The sequence below is a fragment of the Gastrolobium bilobum genome, unplaced genomic scaffold (assembly GCF_033153095.1).
Source record: "Gastrolobium bilobum isolate Gb01-03AN ecotype WA unplaced genomic scaffold, APGP_CSIRO_Gbil_v1 utg10035, whole genome shotgun sequence".
NCBI classification, from domain to species: Eukaryota; Viridiplantae; Streptophyta; class Magnoliopsida; order Fabales; family Fabaceae; genus Gastrolobium; species Gastrolobium bilobum.
In genome coordinates, this window is record NW_026897370.1 from 137,139 (window position 1) to 164,830 (window position 27,692).

The window sequence follows — 27,692 nt, forward strand, 5'->3', positions numbered from 1 at the left end:
CCACAAGACCCTGACAATCATGTCAAGTAGTGTCTCTCATCTGGCGTCTTGTCACACGATGCCTCAGCACCATTAGCTCCTGTACCTGAAATGGTGATCCCCATAACGCGGGGTGAGATAATATAATTATCTCAGTAAATTAGGGACCCTTGGAGGGCTCATACACCCTTAAGCTCAGTTATGGTAAAAAAATTTATAAAAATCCATGCATGCATCAGAATATGTATGACAATCCAGTGTGCAAATAATAAATCCTACTGGCCAGAGAATATAACAAATATGCATTAGGCAAGGAAACACCGTCTTGCAACATATCGTATGAGGAAACACCGTCTCATACTATGCATAAGGAAACACCATCTTATGCCTCATATAACACCTCACAATTCTAAATTAAGTAATTAATACATTGACTGAATAATTAAGTGATGGATTAGTGAAAATCCTAAAGATTAGGCCAGAATACAAAGAAAGGGCAAAACAGTAAATTGCCAACACACAACCCTAGGAAGATAAAAATTGAGTAGAAGGTCTCAGATGGTAAAAATAACCCTGGAAATGGATTCAGAACGAAAAATTGAGTGGACAGGCAAGTTTCAGAAAAATCAATGAATAGTGTTTTTCGCGGGTAAAAATACTGCGGCACGATTGCACCGTAAAACGTGCCGATGGAGTTTTGAGCTCTAGGTTTCAAATATGAGTTATAATGGTTTACTGAGTTAAGAAATATGATTTTTGATAAAATCTGATGGAATTAAGTCAGTTTGGGGAAGCGTGCCAACGGCGCGCGCAATAACTTAAAACAGTGTTTTCTGCGAATGACCGAAAAATTCTGGATTCATCTGATCAAGTATAATTAAGGGAGAATGGTTAATGTTAAAAAATAGAGTTTCTAAATAGTTTTTGAATTTATGAACGTTTAGTGGAATCGGAAGGGAATTCAAATGAGTTTGAAATCGCGTGAGGTGGCGGTGGGACCCACCCCACTTAAACCACTTAAGCCACATCTCCCTACCACTATTCACCATCACTTTCCCTTCCCTTTTTCTTGCCAAAACTGTGACCCCCCCTCCCCTTTTAGACATTTTAGGTTCAAATTTTCATTCCTTGATAAATCCTTCATTTCTCAACCGAATCGAGTGATTTTTGTGTTGAAATTTGTTGAAAACAACCTTCCAAACACATTGGTAGTATCCATTAACCTTGAAACCCTCTCATTGGTGAGTTATTTCCCAAAGTCAGCTGCGATTTTCTTGGAAAAAATGGAGTTTCATGGAGTCATTTGAGCTCCCATTGCTCGGAGGAGTCTTGGGTTAGCATATAGCCTTGATTGTGAGTGTATTTCCATCCAATTTACATGGTTTGATTGTAGTTTATTTTCATGAACCCTACACCTTAATTTCGTGATTGGTGATGTTAGAGAGCTCAATTGGAAAATGTGTATTAGATGATAATGCCTTAGAATGATGTATTAAAGCTAGAATTGCAATGAAAAGTTTAGGTGAAAAGTGTTGATTTTTAACTTAGAGAAATTTTGATGGTTATGACTTGGATTTGGGAATTGTGTTAGGAGTGTGTTGATGAGTTGTTGTATGATTGAATGATGATATTATAGGATTATATGAGGTGTGGAGTGGTTAAAATTGATTGAAAATCCCTTGGAGTACCATAGGTTGCAATTCGGCCATTAAGTGAAAAAGAGGGGAATTGATGTTGAAAAATTATTTGGATGATGTTTTGTGTAATTATATGGTGATTAGATAGGTTGTGTAGTGGTTGGAAAGTGTTAGAATCAATGGAAAATAATAACTTGTGTTTAGGGACATAAATGAACCTAGAGTGAATTATTTAGCAAAACGATAAGTAAAAGACGTAAAACGGAACTTGAATTGGCCTCTTGGCAACCTAAGGAAGCATAATAAAATGAGAAAGAAATTTTAGAAAAATAAATCCTAAAATAACACTACAAGGGCCGAACCATCATGGTGATGGGAAGGATTTTTGTGTTTTTTCGCATTTTGACGTAAATTGACGTATACTGACGGCTGTATATGGTTGTATAGGTTGCCGTACGTCGACTTGAATCCTGAACAGTGAAACAGTGAATTGCCCTTGGTCCTGGAACAAGTGGATTGAGGTAAGTGATTGTATTATGCATGTGAAATTGAGAATTGACATGCATTTTGTGAACTTGAGTAAGTGGGAACGTCCTATGTGTAGGCGTTCTGTTGAGAAGCAGACTTGGAACTTAAGCTGCTGCGGAGCTAAGTGAGAAAACTATTTGAGGTAACCTCTTGGTACTGGGGCTTGTTCCCCTTTTCTGTTCCACCTTGTCAATTGATGGCAACGGTAGGAAGTGTGTATGAGTAGTGTAGAATAGCATTGGCATGCATGCATATATCACAATGGGTACTTATGTACCGAGTCTCTGGCCAGTAGACTAGTTTTAGCCTGCGGGCAGTGCAGACTTCCACTGGATAGGAAGGACTTTAGGGCTATGTTAGAGTTAGAGTTATGTTAAAGTATATGTTGTAAATGTAAAAGAGATGCATGATGTACCAGGATGGAAGGACTTTAGGGCTATGTTAGAGTTATGATTATATGCTTATATTGTGAAATTACATGTAAAGGGGACCTTTGTGATTGAAACAAGCAAGGATTATAATGTGAGTTATATAGTATAATCTGTGTAATAAATATAAACTGGATTGGGTTGTAAGTGCCCCAAGGCGTTGTTGGTACTTGTGTGTGCCACCCATTGGATTATTACTGTATTATTATGTGATCATTAGGTGCATTTGAGGCATAAATGAGCTTGTACAAATTTGGGGATTTAAGGAAAAACAAAGGAAACTCTGGCAAATTTTCTGTAGAATTGGCATATTTACGTGAACTTCGGGAGAGCATATCTCCCTCCATAGAGGTTTGATAGGGACGTACTATACGCCATTTTGAAGTTTGAGATGTCCCCTATATGGTGTTAAAATATGAGTCAGTTCTGGGTTGTACGCAGCCCTGTGGAATTTATTGAATTCGGACTGTCCAGGGACCTCTGATGCAGGGGCTGTTCTGGCCAGTTTTTGGGAATTTGATTCCCGCTTCGCCTCTTAGTCAAATTGAACGTGTGATACACTAAAATGAAATTTGAGATGTCTAGTTTGTAGGATAAAAATTTGAGAGAAATTGGATGAGTGGATTGTGTGCAGTAATTCGATAAGTGTGAGTGGTTTTAAGCTGTTTTGGGGTTGGTTGGTTGTTTTGCTTGTCCAACTTCAAACGGTGATAACCAGAGCAAATGAGCTCCGATTAAAGCGTGTGATAGCTTATTAGAAAGGGAATTAAGTAAGAAAAAAATATAATCTAAGAAGAAGGTCTGGTTGTGAGCGGTGTGTTCGCAGAAAATTAGTTAGTGAACCATGTTCAAGGAAGTAAAAACGTAAAAGTTAGTAATTGGCTAAGTGGGTTTATGGGAACCCCTTAGTAACTTATAATAAGTAAAGTAAGAAGTAAAAGTAGTTAAAGTAATTATTCAGCAATAGTTTTCAGTTATGGTCACAACTTTTAATTATTACGCTTTTATTGTTTTAAATGCTCGCGTAATAATCAGAAAAAGTTTATTCGTATTTTTTATAAATTTATTGCTGTGATTGTAACTGCGCTTAATATCATATTAATGTTAACAATATCGGTGTACAACGGGCTGTTACACCTCACACAAGGAAACACCATCTTGTGTAGCACACAAACATACATACATATACATGCGACATATAACAAATTATTTTCAACATATCATATCAAACAGACACCCTCCCTTGGAGTTTGGTGGAACAAACGGGGGATTAACTCCAAGGACTAAAAGCTTACCTGTCAAACACTGTCCTCCAATGCACTTTTTGTATCCAAGGGGTCACAACCACAATCTTTCACAATATCACAACCTATTCCAAATACGCGAAGACAATCAGTACATATATACTAGTCTACCACATTCAATATTCCAGACTACAACAATGAACTATAACAACCAAAGAGGGATAAAGCAATGGATTTAGTGAAGTAGGGATGCATAGGGAGTAAAATACGATGAAGCTGGAATGGTCAATGCCAAAGCCACGCAACATCCGACTTATTGGCCTCGGCAAATAGCCTACGGGTTCTCTTATAAGGAAGTGTTCCCAGAACATCAACCAAGGTACCCACCACCAATACACCCGAGACATTCCTAGAGTGCTCCTCAACGGATAACAACTCCATGACCCCAGGTCAACTGGAACTTCCTCATAGAGACCTATCCAGTGGAAGCCCGTAAAGCCTGGAAGCAACTATCTACTAACCAAAGACACGGTACATCCTATGTACCCAATATATATATACTCATGCATGAGCATGTTATAACACATCATTAATATACACCTCTAACCACTATCCCCAAGGGCATGGTGGAGCACAAACGGGGATTATCCCCAGTACCAAAGGATTACCTTGTTGAAGCCCCTTCCCTAGGTAACTCCAATGTAAGGTACAACCGAGCTTGGTCCCACCAGAAATGCCTACACACAAGACATTCCCATATCAATTATAACCAAATAAAACCCTACATGTGGCTATTCAAGTATTCATGCAATTTACCATAAGCACTTACCACAATCTTCTTGGTCAAGGACCAAAGGCAATCTACCGAGCTCACTGCTCAAAGCTCACGTCCGTGGGAGGCAACCTACAATGATCAGACAACGATCATCAACACAATGATGCAACCAAATCAAAATACAAAGCACTAAACTCCCACACACACATACACACCCCTAGGTTCGACCACAATGGCCAAAAATGCAAGGTCACGTTGTTAATTTTATTTCAAGGTTCCAATAGCTTTGTAAACTTACCACAACACCAAATCAAGTCCTTAATCCTATTCAATTACCATTCAACACCAACTTTTCCAATTTTCCTCTTTTAGGCCAATCCAACACTTAGGCACATCCAAGGGTTTCAATTCCAATCCATATGCATCAAACCAACATACAACTATTTAAACTTAGCTCACAATCACACAACACCAATTACATGATTTTTACATCATCCATCCTTATTTCTCCTCACATGGCCGAATTCGTCATGCATGTATACTAAGGGATTTTTACTTCAATTCAACACTTCCACACATCATACAATCCTATAATTAACTCATACAAATACTCCACAACTCAATTACACAGTCCCACAACATTTCCATTTAACAAAGTCATGCATACCAATCATGAAATTGCCGAAGTTATCAAACTTTTCACCAATAATTTTTATGACCTCAATCACTATAAAACATCATTCTAAGACAATTTTATCTAATACACATTTTCAATTTGAGGTCCCCAACCACATCAATCCATACAAGCATGCTTTAGGGTTCATAATTCAAATCCAACCAATCAACCAATGAAATGTGTTAAAACTTACCCCCACAATAAAGGCATATGACCTTTCCATACAATACCCAAGCAATGGAGGATCAAACAACTCCAAGAACATCAAAATTGTTCACCAAAATCGCGGACATGGGTCCATGTTTTCTCCCAAATTAGTGAGTTTCGTGCCTTGAGACTACCACGATTGTGTTTAGATTGCAATTTACTTAAAGTTTGATGTAGTGGAACATTGATTTTGGTGGAGTTTAGTGGAGATGAAGTTTTCAAAAAAAAACTGGCACACACCAGGGGGGCGCGTTTTTGGAGAGAGGAGAGGTGAGGAAGAACATTAATAGTGCCTTGTGCACATGTGTCAAGTCATAACTTAAGTGGGGTGGGTCTCACTGCCACCTCACGCGATTCAAGTTAATTCAAATCTCCCGCCTAATCCACTAAATGTCTATTAATTCCCAGACCATTTAGAAACTCCAATTTTTAACATTCACCAAAGTCTTTTAATTTTCCTTGATCAGATGAATTCGAAGTTTTCCGGTCGTTCGGTGCAATCAAAATTTTAAGCTGTTATGTGCACTGTGGACACGCTTCCCCAAAAATCCTAATTTCAATCACTTTTCATCAGAAATTATAATTCCTAGTCCTATGTACCATTTACAACTTATTTCCAAATCTAGAGCTCAAAATTCATTCGGCACACTTTACGGTGCAACTGTACAGCTGTATTTTTACTCGGTAAAAGCAATATTCATCATTTTTCCAGAAACTTGCCTAACCACTCAATTTTTCGTTCTGAATCCATTTTCAGGGTTAGTTTTTCCATTTGAGACTTTCTACTCAAATTGCATTTCCTAGGGTTATGTGTTTGGCAATTTACTGTTTTATCTCTTTTACGTGTTTTGGTTCTAAATTCAGGATTTTCACTAATCCTACCATTTAATCCCATGCTTTAAATATAATTATGTGATTTAGAATCACTAGGTGTTATATTCACCCCTTCTTTTTGAAATTTTGTCCTCAAAATTAATTCATACTTGTCCGCTAACTCAGGATATAACCGAAGAATCTCATCCTCCCGCTCCCAAGTAGCCTCCTCAGGTGTGCGTCCTTCCCACTGAATCTTCAACATTGGAATTATTTTACTTCTCATCCTCTTTTCGTTACGGTCAAGTACTTCAATGGGACCAACAGGAGTCTTCAGGTTCTCTCGAATTTCAATATCATCCGGTATCAGCACATGTGATTCATCCGAAACATAACGCCGCAGCTGTGACACATGAAAAACATCGTGTAGGTTCGACAACTGCGGAGGTAAGGTAAGATGATAGGCCACTAATCCCACTCATTTCATAATCTGATACGGCCCAATCAACCAAGAACTCAGCTTCCTTACTCCCAATGCACGGCCAACACCCGTCACCGGAGATAACCGCACAAATACATGGTCTCCTTCTTCGAATTCAAGCAGTCTATGTTTATTGTCATAATAAATTTTCTGCTGATTCTATGCCTGTTTAAGTTTTTCTCTGATTATTTCAATCTGCATTATAGTCTCCTGCACAAAATTCGGACCAAATCTTTCTTTATCACCTACCTCAGTCCAACAAGTAGGAGTACGGCATCTCCGTCCATACAATGCCCCATACGGTGCCATGCCCAGACTGGAATGAAAACAATTATTATAAGAAAATTCCACCAATGACAAGTATTTGTCGCAAGCAATATCCTGCTACAGTGTGCAAGCTCTCAGCATATCCTCAAGTGTCTGTATGGTCCTCTCAGTTTGACCATCAGTCTGCGGGTAATACGCAGTGCTCAGCCTAAGCTAAGTGCCAAAAGCCTGCTGCAAAGCTCCCCAAAAGCGTAAAGTAAACTTCGGGTCCTGATCACTTACAATACTAACCGGAATCCCATGGAGCCTTACAATCTCATTCACATAAAGTTTTGCTAGTCTCTCGGTAGAGAAATCCACCCGCACTGGCAGAAAATGTGCAGACTTCGTAAGTCTGTCCACTATAACCCAAATAGAATCGTAACCATCCTGAGTCTGAGGCAAACCAACAACAAAATCCATAGAGATGCTCTCTCATTTCCACTCTGGTATATCCAATGGCTGAAGTAAACCAGCCGGTTTCTGATGCTCTATTTTAACTTTCTGACATATTAAGCATTTAGATACATACTCCGCAACATCCTTTTTCATGCAAGGCCACCAAAATTTAACTTTCAGATCTTGGTACATTTTTGTAGAACCTGTGTGAATAGCATATTGACCTTTATGTGCCTCAACCATAACCTCCTCTACATTAACTTCTGAGGATCCTGGCATCTCATAACCTGAAATATTTTATCCATACCCATCATACAGGTAGTAACAACATTCGGGTCCTTTGACCCCTGAAATACCGGAGGTTTATGTTTTCTAAAAGAAATGAGTCTCCGCTCTTCAGCAGCACCAGCATCAAACTGCTCAGCAACCCCAGAAGTCTGAGCAATATAAGTAGGATCAACAGTGGGTTGACTAGCCTCACCATAATGATGACTAGCCCCACTCTCCCCCTGCTGGGGTGTAAAAGATGGTGTAGGTGTAGGAGTCACCGTAGCCGTGTGAGGAGGAGAATCATCCCTCCTATGATGAGCACTCTCCGCCCTTATCTCAGTCATGAAGGCCTGCATCATATCCTAATTATTCTTCATCATATTTTCAGTCATTGTTCTGTTAGCAGCCGTCTCCGCCTGCAAAGCATTCAAAACTGCAGTAATAGGATAAGGCGGTGGAGGATCTACACCTCGAGTCCCACAGCCGCCATGAATCCTCCTCATGATAACTGTACATGTAACACAAAGGAATGAGTTGATCATACCCACACTGAGGAATCACATATACATTAATCATAAAGAGTTTACAGACAGCTATGCAAAACCAAATACAGTCATACATAATCAGAGTTCCCTAGTAAACTGCTCTGATACCATAAAATGTAATAGCCCATTGTACACCAGTATTGTTAACATTGATTATGATATTAAGCGCAATTACAGTCACATCAGTTCATTTAAAAATGCAAGTATACTTTTTCCTTTTCATTACGTAAGCATTTAAAACAATAATAAAATGTAATGATAAAAGCTATGATCATAACTGAAATCTAAACGTGGAATAATTAAAATAATTACATAACTATCATATAATGCTTCTCTTAAGTCACTAAGGGGTTCCCATAAATCAACTTAGCATAATTCTCACTTTTACGGTTTTTACAAAACTGAACATGGTTCAGTAATCTAGACATTGCAAGAGATTTAGTGGTTATAAGCCTCTCATATTTTTGTATGTTATTCTAGACTTAATTAATTTCCCAACAAGGTATCACACGCTCCATAAAGTTCTCATTTACTACGGTTATCGCCGTTTGAAGTTGGATAAGCAAAGCTATCAGCCAACCTCAAACAGGGCTCCAAACATCCTCTACCATTTTGGCGATTCTGAACAAACTACTTCACGAATTGCTCTCAGATTTTTATACAGTAAACTAGACACCTTAAGCTTCAATCTGACATATCATGAGCCTAATTTGATCAAAGAATTTGGGGAGACATAAATTTCTCAAAACTGCCACCCGACAGCCCCCAAGTGCAGGGCATTCAGGACAGTTCCCATTCAAACGCCTCTACAGGTCTTCATACAACTCCAATGGTTACCAACTTTTGACACAACATAGTAGACATCTCAACCTTCAAAATGGTGTATGAAAAATCCTTGTTGGACCTCTATGGAGGGAGATATGCTCTCCCAAAGTTCACCCATAAACTATCATTTTATATAAATTTCGACGGCATCTCCTTTGCTTATTCAACCTATCTCATTTTATCAAAAGTGTGTTACTATCATCAAATGGTACCTAATAGACAATGGTGGCACTCAAGGACCAACAATGCCTTGGTGCTCTTACAACCCGTTACAATTTGTATCAATTTCCTCAAGTTACAATTCAATACTTCACTTGTCAAAACTTAAACAATCACATTATTCCATTTGCATGCATTCTTCACATTAAACGTAAATCATATCCTAGAATAGGCCTATTGCCCTTTCATCACATACATGCTTTAAATGTTACACAAGGTCCATAACAATAATATTACAATTCTCCAAATGCTTAACATAAATACAAATAAGTCCTCAAATAAAACATAATGAATCAACAACTAGACTTAGACAAAATATGACATGAACAAATATGACAATATGCATAATCCTAAACCCATATACAATGTTCATGCCCTAAGTCTAACCTATTCCAAAATGGCCTCAAAATGCAAAAAGGTCCTCCAATCTCCAAGTGCTCATCCTATGGGCCTCTTGCCTACGGCTCCAGCCCCACTGCAACTATATGAAATAATGCCCCTAACACGGGGTGAGATATACGAATATATCTCAGTAACCTAGATGTTCTGGAGATTACTCCGCCCAATGGCTCACTCAGATATAAATCAACAATGAACTATAACAACCAAAGAGGGATAAAGCAAGGGATTTAGTGAGGTAGGATGCATAGGGAGTAAAATACGATGAAGCTGGAATGGTCAATGCCAAAGCCACGCAACATCCGGCCTATTGGCTTCAGCATATAGCCTATAGGTTCTCATCCAAGGAAGTTTTCCCAGAACATCAACCAAGGCACCCATCACCAATACACTCGAGACATTCCTAGAGTGCTCCTCAACGGATAACAACTCCATAACCCTAGGTCAACTAGAACTCCCTCACGAAGACCTATCCAGTGGAAGTCCGTAACGCCCGAATGCAACTATCTACTGGCCAGAGACACGATACATCCTATGTACCCAATATATATATACTTATGCATGAGCATGTTATAACACATCATTAATATACACCTCCAACCACTACCCCCAAGGGCATGGTGGAGCACAAACGAGGATTAACCCCAGTACCAAAGGATTACCTTGTTGAAGCCCCCTCTCTACGTAACTCCAATGCAAGGTACAACTGAGCTTGGTCCTACCAGAAATGCCTACACACAGGTCATTCTCATATCAATTATAACCAAATAAAACCCTACACTTTGCTATTCAAGTATTCATGCAATTTACCATAAATACTTACCACAATCCTCTTGGTCAAGGACCACGGGCAATCCACCGAGCTCACTGCTCAAACTCACGTCCGTGGTAGGCAACCTACATTGATCACACAACGATCATCAACACAATGGTACAACCAAATCAAAATACAAAGCACCACACGCTCCCACACACACACACACAGGTTCGGCCACAATGGCAAAAAATGCAAGGTCACGTTGTTAATTTTATTTCAAGGTTCCAATAGCTTCCTAAGCTTACCACAACACCAATTCAAGTCCTTAATCCCATTCAAGTACCATTCGACACCAACTTTCTCAATTTTCCTCTTTTAGGCCAATCCCACACTTAGGCACATCCAAGGGTTTCAATTCCAATCCACATGCATCAAACCAACATAAAACCTATTTAAACTTAGCTTACAACCACACAACACCAGTTACATGATTTTTACATCATCCATCCTTATTTCTCCTCACATGGCCGAATTCTTCATGCATGTATACCAAGGGATTTTTACTTCAATTCAACATTTCCACACATTATACAATCCTATAATTAACTCATACAAATACTCCACAACTCAATTACACAATCCCACAACATTTTCATTTCACAAAGTCATGCATACCAATCATGAAATTGCCTAAGTTATCAAACTTTTCACCAATAATTTTTATGAGCTCAATCACTATAAAACATGATTCTAAGACACTCTTATCTAATACACATTTTCAATTTGAGGTCCCCAACCACATTAATCCATACAAGCATGCTTTAGGATTCATAAGTCAAATCCAACCAATCAACCAATAAAATGTGTTGAAACTTACCCACACAATCAAGGCCTAGGACTCCTCCACACAATACTCAAGCAATAGATGATCAAATAACTCCAAGAACATCAAAATTGTTCACCAAAACCGCGGACATGGGTCCATGTTTTCTCCCAAATTAGTGAGTTTCATGCCTTGAGACTACCATGTTTGTGTTAGAATGCAAACTACTTAAAGTTTGATGTAGTGGAACATTGATTTTGGTGGAGTTTTGATGGAGTTTAGTGGAGATGAAGTTTTCAAACAAAACTTGCACACACCAGGGGGCGCGGTTTTGGAGAGAGGAGAGGTGAGAAAGAACATAAAAAGTGCCTTGTGCCCTTGTGTCAAGTTATAACTTAAGTGAGGTGGGTCCTACTGCCACCTTACGCGATTCAAGTTAATTCAAATCTCCCGCCTAATCCACTAAACGTCTATTAATTCCCAGACCATTTAGAAACTCCAATTTTTAATATTCACCAAAGTCTTTTAATTTTCCTTGATCAGATGAATTCGAAGTTTTTCGGTCGTTCGGTGCAATCACAGTTTTAAGCTGTTATGTGCACTGTGGACACGCTTCCCCAAAAATCCTAATTTCAATCACTTTTCATCAGAAATCATAATTCCCAATCCTATGTACCATTTATAACTTATTTCCAAACCTACAGCTCAAAATTCATTCGGCACGCTTTACGCTGTAACTGTACCGCTGTATTTTTACCCAGTAAAAATACTATTCATCATTTTTTCAGAAACTTGCCTAACCACTCAATTTTTCGTTCTGAATCCATTTTCAGGGTTAGTTTTTCCATTTGAGACCTACTCAAATTTCATTTCCTAGGGTTATGTGTTTGAGAATTTACCGTTTTACCCCTCTAGGTGTTTTGATTCTGAATTCAGAATTTTCACTAATCCCGCCCTTTAATCCTATACTTTAAATATAATTATGTGATTTAGAATTACGATGTGTTATACTCATAATACCGTAATTAACTACTTATAACATCAGCCATTATACCCTTAATAAACATAATAGCAATTTAATTTCATAACTCTCATAAGAAAATCAAGAGACAATTGACTCTTCAACATTTTAAGTGACACAAAAAAATAAATAGACATTTCAGCATTTATACACAACATCAAAACTCAAAATGTATATTTTGTACCCAACCTTTATATACAAACGTAAACTTCCTATAACTATTGTAACAACCCGTTACGTACTGGTATTGTTAACATTAATTATGATATTAAGCGCAGTTACAATCACAGCAATTCATTTATAAAAAATACGAATAAACTTTTTCCGATTATTACGCGAGCATTTAAAACAATAAAACGCGTAATAATTAAAAGCTATGACAATAACTGTTAACTCTTGCAGAATATTTATTTTATCTATTTTTACATCACAATATACTTATTATAAGTTACTAAGGGGTTCCCATAAACTCACTTAGCCAATTACCAAACTTTACGTTTTTACGTATTCGAACATGGTTCACTCCTAAATTTTCTGCGTACACACCGCTCACAACCAGACCTGATTCTCGGGTTATATCTTTGTCTTACTTAATTCCCTTTTTAACAAGCTACCACACGCTCAATTCGGAGCTCATTTGCTCCGGTTATCGCCGTTTGAAGTTGGATAAGCGAAATAGCCAACCAACCCCAAAACAACTCTAAACCTCTCTCACTCCACGAATTACTGCACTAAATCCACTCATCCAATTGCTCGCAAATTTTTACACCATAAACTAGACACCTCAATCTTCGATTTGATATATCATACGCTTAATTTGACTGAGAAACGAAGCAGGAATAAATTTCCCAAAAACTGGCCAGAACAGCCCCTGCATCATAGCTCCCTGGACAGTCCGAACTCAATAAATTCCACAGGGATGCATACAAGCCAGAACTGGGTCATATTTTAACACCATGTAGGGGATATCTCAAGCTTCAAAATGGCGTATGGAACGTCCCTATCGGACATCTGTAGAGGGAGACATGCTCTCCCGAAGTTCACCTAAAATCTGCCAATTCTACAGAAAATTCGCCAGAGTTTCCTTTGTTTTTCCAATAATCCCCAAATTTGTACAAGCTCACTAATGCCTCAAAGTACCTAATAATCCAACAATAATACAGTAATAATCCAATGGGTGACACACACAAGGACCAACAACGCCTTGGGACACTTACAACCCAATCCAGTTTATAGTTATTAGGCAGTTTATACTATAGAGCTCACATTATATTCCTTACTTGTTTCAATCACAAAGGTCTCATTTACATGTAGTTTCACAATATAAGCATATAATCATAACTCTAACATAGGCCTAAAATCCTTCCATTTTAGTACATCATGCATCTCTTTTACATTTACAACATATACTTAAATATTACAACTTACGACTTCAACTTCAAATTACCCTTTACAATATTACAACTCTAATTACAAATTTAAACATAAATTCAAATGATACAAACTACTAGACCTAGGCATGCCAACATGAACAATATGCCAAATACTGAAAATGTTCCTCTATCACTCTGCGGGCCTCTTGCCCGCTGCTCAAACGCCACAGGTACATCCTGAAATAAATGCCCCGAGACGGGGTGAGATATACGAATATATCTCAGTAACCCAGAGGTTCTGGAGAAAACTCCGCCCAATGGTTCACTTCGATGCATATGAATAGAATACAACAACCAATTTTTAAAACGGGATATAGCAAGGGTTTTAGAGAAATGGGGAATATAGAGATACAAACTACGATGATACGAGATGGTAACCCCAATTCCACGTACGCCCTGGGCATATATAAGCCTATGGGTATCATCCAAGGTGCGTTCAAAAAAACCACAACCATGATGCCCCAACCATCCAAAACGCCAAAGACATTCCTAGTGTGCTCCTACCCGGATCACACACCATGACCCACGGTCAACTGGAACTCCCTCTCGGAGACCTATCCAGTGGAAGTCCGAAATTGCCCGAAGGCTAATAAAACTGTCTACTGGCCAGAGACTCGGTACATAAGTACCCATTGTAATAATGCATGCATGCTAATGTGTTCTACACTACTCATATACACTTCCTACCGTTGCCATCAACTGGCAAGGTGGAACAGAAAAGGGGAACAAGCCCCAGTACCAAGAGGTTACCTTAAACAGTTTTCTCACTTAGCTCCGCAGCAGCTTAAGTTCCAAGTCTGCTACTCAACAGAACGCCTACACATAGGACGTTCCCACTTACTCAAAGTTCACAAAATGCATGCCAAATCTCAATTTCACATGCATAATACAATCACTTACCTCAATCCACTTGGTCCAGGACCAAGGGCAATTCACTGATTCACTGTTCAGGATTCAATTCGACGTACGACAACCTATACAACCATGTACAGCCGTCAGTATACGTCAATTTACGTCAAAACGCAAAAAAAACACAAAAATCCTTCCCATCACCATGATGGTTCGGCCCTTGTAGTGTTATTTTAGGATTTATTTTTCTAAATTTTCTTTCTCATTTTATTATGCTTCCTTAGGTTGCCAAGAGGCCAATTCAAGTGCCGTTTTTCCGTTTTACGTCTTTTACTCATCGTTTTGCTAAATAATTCACTCTAGGTTCATTTTTGTCCCTAAACACAAGTTATTATTTTTCATTGATTCTAACACTTTCCAACCACCACACAACCCATCTAAGTACCATATAACTACTCAAATCATCATCCAAATCATCTTTCAACATCAATTCACTCATTTTTCCTTTAAAGGCCAAGTTGTGACCTAGAGCATTCCAATGATTTCCTCTCAATTTTAATCACTCCAACCCTCACACAATCCATTATATCATCATACAATCATACCACAATTCACCAAACAAAGCCTCAACACAAAACTCAAAAGTCCAAAGTCATGACCTCAAAATCCACTAAGTTAAATATCATCAATTTTCACTTCAAATTTTCATTGCATTTCTAGTTTTAATACATCATTCTAAGGCATTATCATCTAATACACATTTTTCAATTGAGCTCTCTAACATCACATATCAACCATGCAAGGTCTAGGGTTCAAGATTCAAATCATCACATTCAATCAATTAAAATGCAAGAACACTCACCCAAATGGAAGGTACAAGGCTCCTCCTAAACATACTCCACCATTGGAGCACCTAGAAGCTCCATGAACACAAATCTCCAAGCTTGAGCTGCGGCCTTGAGGAGGGATTTTCCCAAAATATAGCTGGATTCAAGGCTTGCCACTAGTGCCAATGTGTTTAGAAGGCCATTTCCAACAAATTTCAACACAAGAATCACTTGATTTGGTGCCAAAATGAGTAAGTTATGATGAAAAGAAAATTTGAAGTGGAAGTGGCCAAGGAAGAGGAGGGCTGCGGGTTTGCAAGGAAGGAGAGAGAGAGAAGATGATGAATAGTGTCCTAAGATGATGTGGCTTAAGTGGTTTAAGTGGGGTGGGTCCCACCCCCACCTCACGCGATTTCAAACTCATTTGAATTTTTCTCTGATTCCACTAAACGTCCATAAATTCAAAACCTATTTAGAAACTCTAATTTTTAACATTAATCATTGTCCTTTAATTATACTTGATTAGATGAATTCGGAGTTTTTCGGTCGTTTGGAGAAAACACAGTTTTAAGCTGTTGCGCGCGCCGTTGGCACGCTTCCCCAAACTGACTTAATTCCGTCAGATTTTATCAAAAATCATATTTTCTAACTCAATAAACCATTTATAACTCATATTTGAAACTTGGAGTTCAAAACTCAATCGGCACGTTTTACGGTGCAATCGTACCGCAATATTTTTACCCGCGACAAACACTATTCACTGATTTTTCTGAAACTTGCCTATCCTTAATTTTTCGTTCTGAATCCATTTCCAGGGTTATTTTTATCATCTGAGACCTTCTACTCAATCTTTTTATCTTCCTAGGGTTGTGTGTTGGCAATTTACCGTTTTGCCCTTTCTTTGTATTCTGGCCTAATCTTTAAGATTTTCACTAATCCATCACTTAATTATTCACTCAATGTATTAATTTCTTAATTTTGAATTGTGAGGTGTTATAACTATCCTGCTAGGAACTTCTCTTGAGCTTCACCCTTAATTTGGCATAGCTCAATATAAAATTAGAATTTTGAAAACAGTGTTTATAATAGCCCTAGCCTAATTAATAAATAAATTACATGTGATTAAATAATTAATCATGTATTAGTGAGTAAAATTAAGTATTGAGCTTAATTAATTGAATTGGAGTCACTTTGGGGGTAAAAAGTGTACTCTGCGAAAATTAAGGGGTATAAATGGGTGTAGGCAAAAGTACCCAAAATATAAAAATGGAAGTGGAAATATTCGTAGAAAAATATTCTAGACAATTGGATAAAGTTTGGTAATTAATGGAGTTAAATAGATAGATGAGCTGATACCCACTTGTCACCACTTAACTAATGTTAAGTGACTACCTAATAGAAAAAGGACCCAAACCCCTCCCCATTCCCGTCGTGCAAACAGAAAAGGAAGAAAGAAAGAAGAGAGAAAGGAAGGGAGAAGGAAATCCAAAGACCCACCATTCCTCAACCAAATTGGATGATTCCAAAGCCTAAACTAGTCCAAATCTTCCCCTCTTTCATAACCCTAACTTAGTTTTGAGTGGGAATCATTGTGGAGGGAGATTTTCCTTGTTGAAGGTGGCGAAAATTAGGGATTTGATGAGGTTGAGGTGAGGTTTTCCATTGTTGTGGTTTGGAACATCTCCATTGGGCCATTGTGGTGGTGATTGTGGTAAGAAACCCTCCTCTCTTTCATGGTTTTGTTGAGTTGGAAATTTTAGGGTTTTAATGATAATGTGAGTCAAATGGCTATGTCCTAGGAGGATTAATGCTTAATGTATGTAGTAAAAAATGCTAGGAATGACATTTAATCAATGCAAATGAGCTTAGTTAGTCCTTGGTGTATACTTTTGGAAATTACAAGATTATGCACTTGATTATGGATTGACTTGCTTTAGTAATCAATGGTTTGGTTGAATAATAATTGTGTCCATGTGATGTCTAGGATTGAGGCATTTGGACCAACTGTGATTGACCAACCATTGGAGCAATCGATGGAGCTCGATTAGCTCCTTGGAATTGGTGTTGGTTTTGGAGAAGAGTATTGTTGTGATTGGTGAAGAACAAAGGGTGAATTGGAAGCTTGAGGTAAGCCTTCGGACCTTGGGTGTAATTCCCTTGATTGTTCCACCAAGCCCTGATTGGGTAGTGTTGTGATAGTGTATATAAATGCAATGAAATAGAGTAATGCTTTGTTATACGTATGTGTATGCTTTGGTGTGGAATAGGATGGTGTTTCCCTATGTTGGTATGATGCATGACGATGCGTAAATCATACTTGGTAGTTTAGCTGGCCAGTAGGACTATTTGCATCTGAGTATCCTTAGGACAGCTTAAGAGCTCGAGGGATTTCTCCTGGAGATGTTATTTACACTTTGCATAGATATGTATTTACTGCATTATTATTGTTATTGCTATTAAACTGTTTTTGGAACTATGGGGTGGAGAGATGCTCCAAGGACCCCTGGTTTACTGGATATATTCGTATATCTCACCCCGTGTTGTAGGGACCCCCTTTCAGGTAAAGATGCTGCAGGAGCCACCAGTGGCAAGTGGCCTTATTTGGATTAGTAGTGATATATGAAGATGCTGTCTTTTGAGATTATACATGTTATTTTGTAGTTCACATGTATAGGATTGTTCATTGATAGATATATATCCTGTTTTATTTGAATCGACTTAGCCTATGCTCATGCCTTTGGTTTTCTCTTTTGTGGATGGGAGCCAAGGGAATGATCATAGTATTTTGTAAGCTAAGTTCCCTGATTTGTAATGAAGATATGTTGTAAATGATGCTTACTTTAAGATAAATGCATGTATGCACTTTATGTATTGGACTTGTTGAGCTGGAAACTTAATTAGGTACCTAGTGATAAATTGGGAAAAGTTGAGAAAACAAAGGAGATGCTGCCCAATTTTAGTCTAATCCATGTGGAGAGGTTGAAGAAGTACTAGGAATAACTTGGAAGCATGGACATTTGAGGCTTGTCAAATGGGGTTCACTTCCCCTAGGGTTAGAATTGAAAAATGAGAGTGTGTAGAATTTCCTGGCAGCGCGCTTAAGCGCCCTGGAGCGCGCTTAAGCGCCCTGCTGCCCCTGTGAGAGCCCATGTTCTCTGCCTCCGCGGGCTTTAGCGCCCAAATTGGGGGCTTAAGCGCCCAGGGTAGCGCGCTTGAGCGCCCTGGTGCGCGCTTGAGCGCCCTGGTGCGCGCTTGAGCGCCCTGGTGCGCGCTTGAGCGCCCTTAGTTGCAAAAAGACGAGTTCCTCTCTGCCTGTGGGCGCTTTAGCGCCCGTTAGCGCGCTTAAGCGCGCGCGGCCTGTGTCCAATATAAACATGTATTGTTACAATTTGTCATAACTTGAGCTACAGAGCTCCAAATGAGGCGCGGTTCGAAACCACGCGTAGCTAATGAAGAGAGGAGGACATTTAACCACCTTTGGTCTAATATAATAAGAGTATGATGTTAAGATTAATTTATTTTATTCCGCAATGTAATATGGTTATGATCACGCAATTGGGCATTTTAAATTCGGCATGTTTTAAAAGAAAAATTTAACCGAATTTTAATTGAACCCATGTGATTGTAACTGCGCTTAATATCATAATGCGATGTTAACAAACCGGTTCTAGAACGGGGCGTTACAATGTTGCTATGAGATATGCATCCGAGTTGGTAATTCATACTTGAAAATAAAAAATAGTTATAATTTCCAAATATATTCTATATTCAAATGATTTTATAGTAATTATTTTAAATGATTTTGTTGTCAGGTTGCCTTTAACTCAAATGGAGGAGGTCAGAATTGTTAGAATTGAATATCCACACAGATGCAAGAGACAACTATACTTGTATATCTACAAAAAAACTTTTCTTTTCTATTCTTGCTTACCAGCTCTTTCTCTTTTTCTCTTGATCTCTTGATCTACATTTCATACAAACTATCAAAGGCTATTTATAAGCTATAAAACTGACCAACATAACTCCACACATAACACCCTCATTACTTTATAATTGACATAACTGACTCATTAATATTCTAACTGACATAACTGACTCATTAATATTCTAACTGACCAAGAAACTAAAAAACCAAAACTGCTAAAAAACAGACATTTAAAATTTATCCCAACAAAACTCCCCCATAAATTTTAAATTCTTCTTTCTTTCTTCGCGTTGCTTATGCTTTTCTTCAACTTTCTGATCGCGCCTATTTTCTTCAATCTTGATCACTGACAAAAAACATCTAACACCTTCCAACTTAATTAACTCAAAGAAAATATCTCCCCTGCAATTATTTTTCTGAACATATTTTATTTTATCCGGTGGCTTCTTCAATTTGATATTTTCAGTTTCATTAGCAGGACTTTCCTTGTTTCCATTCGTTGTGTCTTCTTCACCTGCAAGTTTCTCGTCACCCAAATTCTTCTCAGTTTCATTCGCCACTTTATCAGTTGCTTTCACAATTTTATTTCCTCGTCCAATCCCAATTTCTGCATCATTGGTATTGTCAACAAAACCTCTTTTTCTCTTCAAGACCACATCTTTTTCTTCAAATGCACCTTCCATTTTTTCGCCGTTCTCGGCTCCTTCATTGCCGTCTTCCTCGCACCTCCTCAATGGCATCTCGGACCAGCGACCTATGCCAGTCGCCGACGTCGACCTCGTCACGCCGGGGTCGAAGTCTCTTCCAAAACATGAACTCGGTGATTTAGTCGGGATCTCCCCCATCCCGGTTATCAACGCAGAACTCAGATTCGTAGTCTCCTCCAAGCCGGTCTCCATCAAGCATCTCGGATTCCACGCTTCTCGTTCCTTTGCTGGCTTCTCAAGCTCCTTCGACATCTCGTCTTCTTCCTTATCCTCTCTATCCGTCTTCTGAATTGACTTGCCGCTCTCAGCGTCTTCGATCACGCTCCCATAGCCGCAGTCATCGTCTTTTTCTCTGGACTCGTCGTCCCCGTCCTTCTCTGCTACGATCTCGGCTCCTTCGTTCTCCTTATCTTCTATCTCAGCTCCTTCGTTCTCAGTCATCTCCATCGTCTTCTTCTCCGAGTCATCTCTTACGCGCTCCGACACGTCAATCTCCTCCGCGGATGCGTTGCCGTTGGCAACCTCGGATTCCACCATCTCGGTCTCTTCTTCATCCGCATCATTTTCCTCATCTTCATCATCATCATTGAAGATTTCATCTTCTTCATTAATCAGATCAAAACGTCCAGGCAAGTATTTTGTTATGAAGGCCATTAGAAAATCCTTCCACATATTATTAAAGTCGCGGCAGTTCCATGTACAGAACCATTTGATTGCGCTTCCTCTGAGTCTTCTCAATGCTTCATGCCATTTGTCCTCTTCAAAGGTTTTTTCTCTCCGAAAATATTCTTTCAGACGGAGTAAGAAGACCAATGCTTCACCTTTATCTCCATAAAAGAGTGGCACTTCCATCTCGTTCTTTTCCTCCATAGCCCAAGCTCTGATACCAATTTGTTAGAATTGAATATCCACACAGATGCAAGAGACAACTATACTTGTGTATCTTCAAAAAAACTTTTCTTTTCTATTCTTGCTTACCAGCTCTTTCTCTTTTTCTCTTGATCTCTTGATATACATTTCATACAAACTATCAAAGGTTATTTATAAGCTATAAAACTGACCAACGTAAACAGTTCCATGTACGGAACCATTTGATTGCGCTTCCTCTGAGTCTTCTCAAAGCTTCATGCCATTTGTCCTCTTCAAAGGTTTTTTCTCTCCGAAAATATTCTTTCAGACGGAGTAAGAAGACCAATGCTTCACCTTTATCTCCATAAAAGAGTGGCACTTCTATCTCGTTCTTTTCCTCCATAGCCCAAGCTCTGATACCAATTTGTTAGAATTTGGTATCCACACAGATGCAAGAGACAACTATACTTGTGTATCTACGAAAAAAACTTTTCTTTTCTATTCTTGCTTACCAGCTCTTTCTCTTTTTCTCTTGATCTCTCGATCTACATTTCATACAAACTATCAAAGGCTAATTATAAGCTATAAACTGACCAACATAACTCCACACATAACACCCTCATTACTTTATAACTGACATAACTGACTCATTAATATTCTAACTGACATAACTGACTCATTAATATTCTAACTTAAAAAACCAAAACTGCTGAAAAATGGACATTTAAAATTTATCCCAACAGGAATATCTGTTGTCTACAAGCTCGTTGAAAATTTGGTGGGTCCAGCATTGCGTGAAGGACAATATTTATTTTGTGTTGGAGAAGTGACAACAACTCTTCAAATCGAAAAAGAGAACCTTATACTAATTCAAGGGATAATTCAGAAACGTATTGAGGAAGAACTCAAGCTAACAGAAGAAATTGATGAAGATGTTAAGAAGTGGATGAATGATGTAAACGAAGTCATAGCAAAGGTGGAGGATTTGCGACAACAATTGAATGCAAACAAGGGCTGTTTTCGAGGGTGGTGTCCTACTTGGAAGCGATATTGTCTATGCAGAGAAATGGCAAAGAAAACAGGGAAAATGGAACTAATAAGGTTTGACGTTAATAAGATCATTTCACAACTTTCTAAAAATTTAAAATACTTCAAGTCCACAAAGGAGGCAAAGGATAAACTTCTCGAAGCTCTCAAAGATGACAATTGCTATATTATTGGATTGTATGGGATGCGAGGTTCGGGGAAAACATCCCTATCAATTGAAGTGGGCAAGATAGCAGAGAAATTGAGGATTTTTGATCATGTTATATTTACTGCAGTTTCCAAAGAACCACAAATCAACAAGATTCAAAAAGAAATTGCAGACTTCTTGGGACTAAAATTTACAGAAGAAAGTGATTCAGGAAGGGCAGCACGAATATCAATGAGAATGAAGAGTGGGGAAAGAATTTTAATAATTTTGGATGACGTCTGGGCAAAGCTTGATTTCAAAAAGATAGGCATTCCTATTAAGGGTGACCACCATAAGGGTTGCAAGGTCCTTTTGACCACATGCCTCCAACAAGTATGTACCTCAATGGATTGTAACACAATGATTGCGTTACATCTTTTATCTGAAGAGGAGTCTTGGACTTTGTTAAAAATTAATGCAAGAATAAATAATGGATTCTCCTCTGACTCAATGAACAAAGTGGCACGTGAAATTGCAAGGGAATGTAAAGGGTTGCCCATTGCAATTGAAGCGGTGGGAACCTATTTGATGGGAAAGTCTGACGATGACTGGAAAGTAGCATTGAACAATCTGAGAAATGAAACCGCCAAGTCAATTTTGTTGATATGTAGTTTATTTCCTGCAGATCATGAGATTGAAGTTGAAGATTTATTCAGATATAGAATAGGACTGGGAATATGTGGGCAAGTTGACTCATTTGAGATAGCAAGGAACAAAGTGAATGAATTCTCATTGATTCTTGTTTGCTTTCCTATTCTGGACAAGGAAACAAAAATTTAAAAATGCATGGTTTGGTTCGTGATGTAGTTATAGGAATAGCGTCCAAAGAGAAAGGAACCATTTTGATAAATGAAGGAAGAGAGCAGCTTGAATTACTAGAGCATGAAGCTGTTAAAGATTCTTTTGCGATATCTTCTTGGGATTTGAAAGGAAATTGGTTCCCTGCTGAGCTGAATGCACCAAAACTTGATGTTCTATTGTTGAACTTCTTTAATCCTCCACCAGTGGATTGGTCAAATGTATCATTTGAAGGTGTGAAAGAGCTCAAGGTTTTGACAGTAATAGGGGAACACACTTGGCGTTTGTTGCAGAAATTATCATTGCCACAATCAATTCAATGGCTAACTAATCTTCGAACTCTGCGGTTGTTGAAATTGGAGTTAGAAGACATCTCTTTTGTTTTAAGCCTAAGGAGACTTGAGATTTTAGACTTGAAATATAGGAAATTTAAAGAGCTACCCAATGATATTGACAAACTGAATAAATTGAAATTACTGGATTTGTCAGTGTGTCAAATTGAAGAGTGTTGTGATGAAGTAATCAGAAGGTGTTCGCAGCTGGAAGAGTTATACATTTATGGTGAAGTGTGCATAAATTCATATGTAACATTGGAGAAGAATGAAAATTTCATGAAATTGCAAAGCTATGTGATGAGTGTTGGGGTGCCCGAACTTGATAACCGCTATGTGATTCAAAATTTGCCAAAGAGAGTTATGTACATGGCAAAGTTCAATATCTCCATGCCAGGTACAGTTGTTAGGAAACTTCTACAAAGAGCAAACTCGGTTCTTTTCGATAGACTTAAGGGAGGTTGTAAAAGTATCTTCCCCGAAATGTTTCAAGCTATAGGAAGCATGAACGAGTTGACTGAGCTCCATTTGATTGATTGTAATGAGATAGAATGCCTCGTCAATCAAGCTACTGAACATGGAATCAGCTTCTTCCAAAAATTGGAAATACTAGAAATACGTAATTGTTGTAATTTGCAGAGTACGTTTCCTGATGAAAGCAATTTGTGCAATCTTAAGCTCTTGGCCATAAAACAATGTCCTAAGTTGACATCACTCTTCCCAATGTCTGCTGCTCGAAATCTGCTTAAGATTGAAGAAATAGAGTTATCAAGTTGTGGTTTATTGAAACATATGATAACAAAGGAAGAGAGTGGGATTAAATACTTCCCGTTACTGATGAAGAACTTGAAATTGAACTCCCAAACTTAAGGGAGATAACACTTGAAGCATTGCCAATTCTCGTTGATGTCTGTCAAGGGATAAAGCTACACGCAGTAATCAGTTTGAAAAGTCTTGAGAGGCTACACGTGCATAGATGTAGTAAATTGAAGTCCATCTTTTCTGCCGCTGTCATCAGAAGTCTTCCGCGGCTCGAATCAATTGATGTGGGCTGACTGTGAGGAGTTGGAGGAAATAATTTCAGATGAGGGAGGCAAAGAGCCATCAAATCCACTCCCTCAACATGTGTGCTTCCCAAAACTGAGAACTCTTGTTATCGAGAGATGCAGCAACTTGAAATGTGTCTTCCCTATGTCCATGGCTGGAGATCTGCCACAACTCTATGACATGGACATAAAGGACTGCTCTAAACTAGAGTTTATTTTTGGAAGTACATATAATGCTCATGACCTGGAGGGGATACAATGGAAGTATCTGTCGGAAGTGCATCAGGAGTTTCTGCCAAATCTTAACCGCTTGTAACTCGAAGGACTGCCGTCTTTGATATTTCAACCTCGTTTATCCTCAACCACAATTACGGCTCTCCATAACTTAATCCAGGTACTTATGATACAATATATACTTTCTAATCCTTAAGTTAATCAATGATATTATTATAAATCGTTACTATATAATTTTATTTTTTTGGGAAAAAGAAAGCACTTTTGTTATGAGATTGTTTATTAAACAGAGTAAGTTAATTGATGCTTAAGTTGAGCTTTTTGATTACTATAGCCCTTATTTAATAATTAATTATCAAATCGACCTTGATAATAAACTATTTTAAAAATTTAACCTTGCTTAAAAATATAACATCAATCTGCCCCTGTTTGACCGTTGACCATCAAGTCTACCTGGGTATCCCCTTCCCTACTCGGGTATTTTTTGAAAATTTTACCCTACCCGAATAGTCAAAGGAATACCCTAATATATTTCAAAACTCTGGGAAAATGGTTGAATTATTTACCCGAGTAGGGAGGGGCTACCCGGGTAAATGTCGCATGGATTATTTCACAAAGACGGATGGAAGTGTCTTTTACAACTGCAACATGCTTTCTCATAATGGTGTCTCTGGTTATGCTATGGGCATGGAAGATGCTGAATTGGATGTGGCTGAGGCCAAAGAGATTGGAGAGGGTGTTGAGAGCAAAGGCCTTCAAGGCAATCCTTATAGGCTTTTGGTTGGGGACACTATGGAGATGTTTAAGATGTTTAGGGGTTGTTTGGTATGTCGCTTCTGATGAAAATCATGGGAAAGTGATGTAAGTAAACAATGTTTACCATGTTTGGTAACTGGTTTTGATAAAAAAAAAAAACCGGTATAATAATGCAACCGAGAAAATAATTTTGTACTAGGAGATGGAACAATTAAATGCAATGTGAACCGTGGTATTAATAATATCCACGAATTGAGATTCCTGATTTGCAATTTTTAGGACGAAAATGCCCTAAAAAAGCAACTTTTGAGTACAACTTATGTGATTTGTGTCAGCGTGAGATCTATTCGACCACAACTTATCTTTGTCTTTGTGAAGCTCCGTCTGCGTTGTGTGGGTGAGGAGAGATTTGCTTCAGCGTGAGATCTACTTTGGACCACATCAAGTCTTCGTCATTGTGAAGCTCCGTGTTGCTTTGAGTGGGTGGTATGTTGTTCACAAAGCATGGTTTCGAAATAGATATTTGTGTGAACAATGTTTCTTCATAACCTGCTTCATCTAGTTTGAACTTCGATTTTTAGGAATCTGCCAAGTTGTGGTCCTATTTTCGAGCTTCATACCTGTGCCGTAGATACCGTGGTGCTTCTTCTCGGGTACGAAGTTGTTATTCTTTTGCATGCTTAGTGTGTCTCTTAATTTCGATCAGAGATGTGTGGGTGAAACACAGAGAGGCACAACAGTATTAGCTACCATTTTTGTATATTTTTATTATTACTACACAAACCACATACTCACGGTGAAAAAAAACATGAACCAAAAAAACTCTCCAATCCATTTCAATTGCAAGTACAAAAATGAAATCAAATAAATAGTAAAATTACTAACAGGGGATATTTGTGGAGGGTAACCATGCATGGTGACAAATTCATACTTTGGAATATAACCCTAAACACTGTGCAAACCTTTTGAAGTACGGATATACGAAGAAAATGTAGCTTCCAGTGCCGTTCGCAAGGATGGCTGCAAAAAGACGCTCGTTCAGCTCCGGAGTTCGTTCGTTTGGACAACTTAGCGGTGCAGGAGGACCAGTCGATGTGGACGGCGAGTGTAGAGGCCTGACTCTATGCGGGCTCTCCGATTTGATGAGATCTCCTCCACCACTGATACCGAATACAGGAAGAGAGGTGAAGCCAAATGTTCGCACAAAGAGAAATGAACGTTGAGAGGGAATACAGAGGTGAACTAACGTTTTCATGATGAGGACATTCAATATTCAAAATGGTGGGCAATTTGGTAATTTAGGTTTACTTTCCCATCAATATTTTACAATCATCCAAATACAACATTAGTAAAATTCACTCAATTTTTCTGGAAAATTTTGGTCTACCAAACATTTTTTTTAACTTACCCGGCAAAAAATTCTTCCTACTATATTCGAGCAAATTTCTTTCCTATTAAAAAAAAATATTCTCTGTACCAAACGCCCCGTCAGAAGGAACGTAACAAATGTCAACAATCCATGAGTTCTCTCTCAAATGACAAGGATATAGCACCCCGTGTCTTCACATTTAATCTTGTGAGATTTGTCTCTGATGATCGATTAATATGTCTCTGTCTCTCACAACATTCAAAATCAAAAAAACTAAGACACATTGAGTTCAATTTTTTTGAATTTCTCAGAAGAACCAAATCGATTCTTTTTACTGGAGACACAATCCTTTGGATATTCTTGTAATATTTAGTTGGGTAACTCCTTTCTATCTGGGTAAATAATTCGCCATTTTTCTAGATTTTTGAAATGTATTAGGGTATCCCCTTGACTATCCGGGTAGGATAAAATTTTCAAAAAATACTCGGGTAGACTTGATGGTCAACGGTCAAACAGGGGCAGATTAGTGTTATGTTTCTAAATTTTTTAAATAATTTATAATCAAGGTCAATTTGATAATTAATTATTAAATAAGTGTTATAGTGATAAAAAGTCGCTTAAGTTGGCTTAGATACGTATCTCCATGCATGCATTATTTTGTTTATTATTTTTATTTCATGGCTCCCCTAACCAAGTTGTACCATTGCCAAATGAAGTTGTAGATAACAGGCCAGTGCAGTCACCCGTTGCAGTATTGATGTCTCTAGAAGTGGAGATTTGTGGGCTTAGTCAACCACTGCTCCTCATTCATGGTCTAATGCCTCTCCTGAAGATGTCACATAGGAGTTTAAAAATTCTTTGAAACAAGTTTATCCCACCTTGGATCTTGAGGACAAGGTCCACTTTGAAGGGAGACCGGATGTTACAAGTGTAAGGCCCAATGATGATAACACAGTAAGACCCAACCGTGAAAGGAAGCTGCCAGCGTGGAGGAAAGACTT

General features: G+C 38.4%; 1 protein-coding gene and 1 long non-coding RNA gene across 2 annotated transcripts; one reads left to right on the plus strand and one right to left on the minus strand.

Annotated features, from left to right (window-relative positions):
- On the minus strand, positions 1 to 26,577 carry LOC133306335 (uncharacterized). The gene is made up of 4 exons (XM_061506642.1): positions 26,285 to 26,577; positions 10,555 to 10,628; positions 10,394 to 10,462; positions 1 to 85 (listed from the first exon to the last, which is right to left on the minus strand). Exons 1-4 carry the CDS (start codon positions 26,575 to 26,577, stop codon positions 18 to 20), a joined length of 504 nt encoding a protein of 167 aa, XP_061362626.1. The 3' UTR covers positions 1 to 17.
- LOC133306336 (uncharacterized) lies at positions 25,674 to 26,406 on the plus strand. Its single transcript, XR_009750872.1, has 3 exons — positions 25,674 to 25,808; positions 25,904 to 25,975; positions 26,294 to 26,406. It is a non-coding gene; the product is annotated as an uncharacterized LOC133306336 (long non-coding RNA).
- Positions 26,578 to 27,692: the final 1,115 nt, after the last annotated feature.

What these genes read in the sequence shown, in the direction of transcription:
- LOC133306335 (XM_061506642.1), bottom strand. Translation starts at nt 26,577, where the DNA reads ATGAAAACGTTAGTTCACCTCTGTATTCCCTCTCAACGTTCATTTCTC. An exon ending in CCTTGACCAAGAGGATTGTG is followed by an intron (nt 10,463 to 10,554) that starts GTAAGTATTTAT and finishes ACCTGTGTGTAG; the next exon opens with GCATTTCTGGTAGGACCAAG. An exon ending in AGAGAGGGGGCTTCAACAAG is followed by an intron (nt 86 to 10,393) that starts GTAATCCTTTGG and finishes TCACCATTTCAG; the next exon opens with GTACAGGAGCTAATGGTGCT.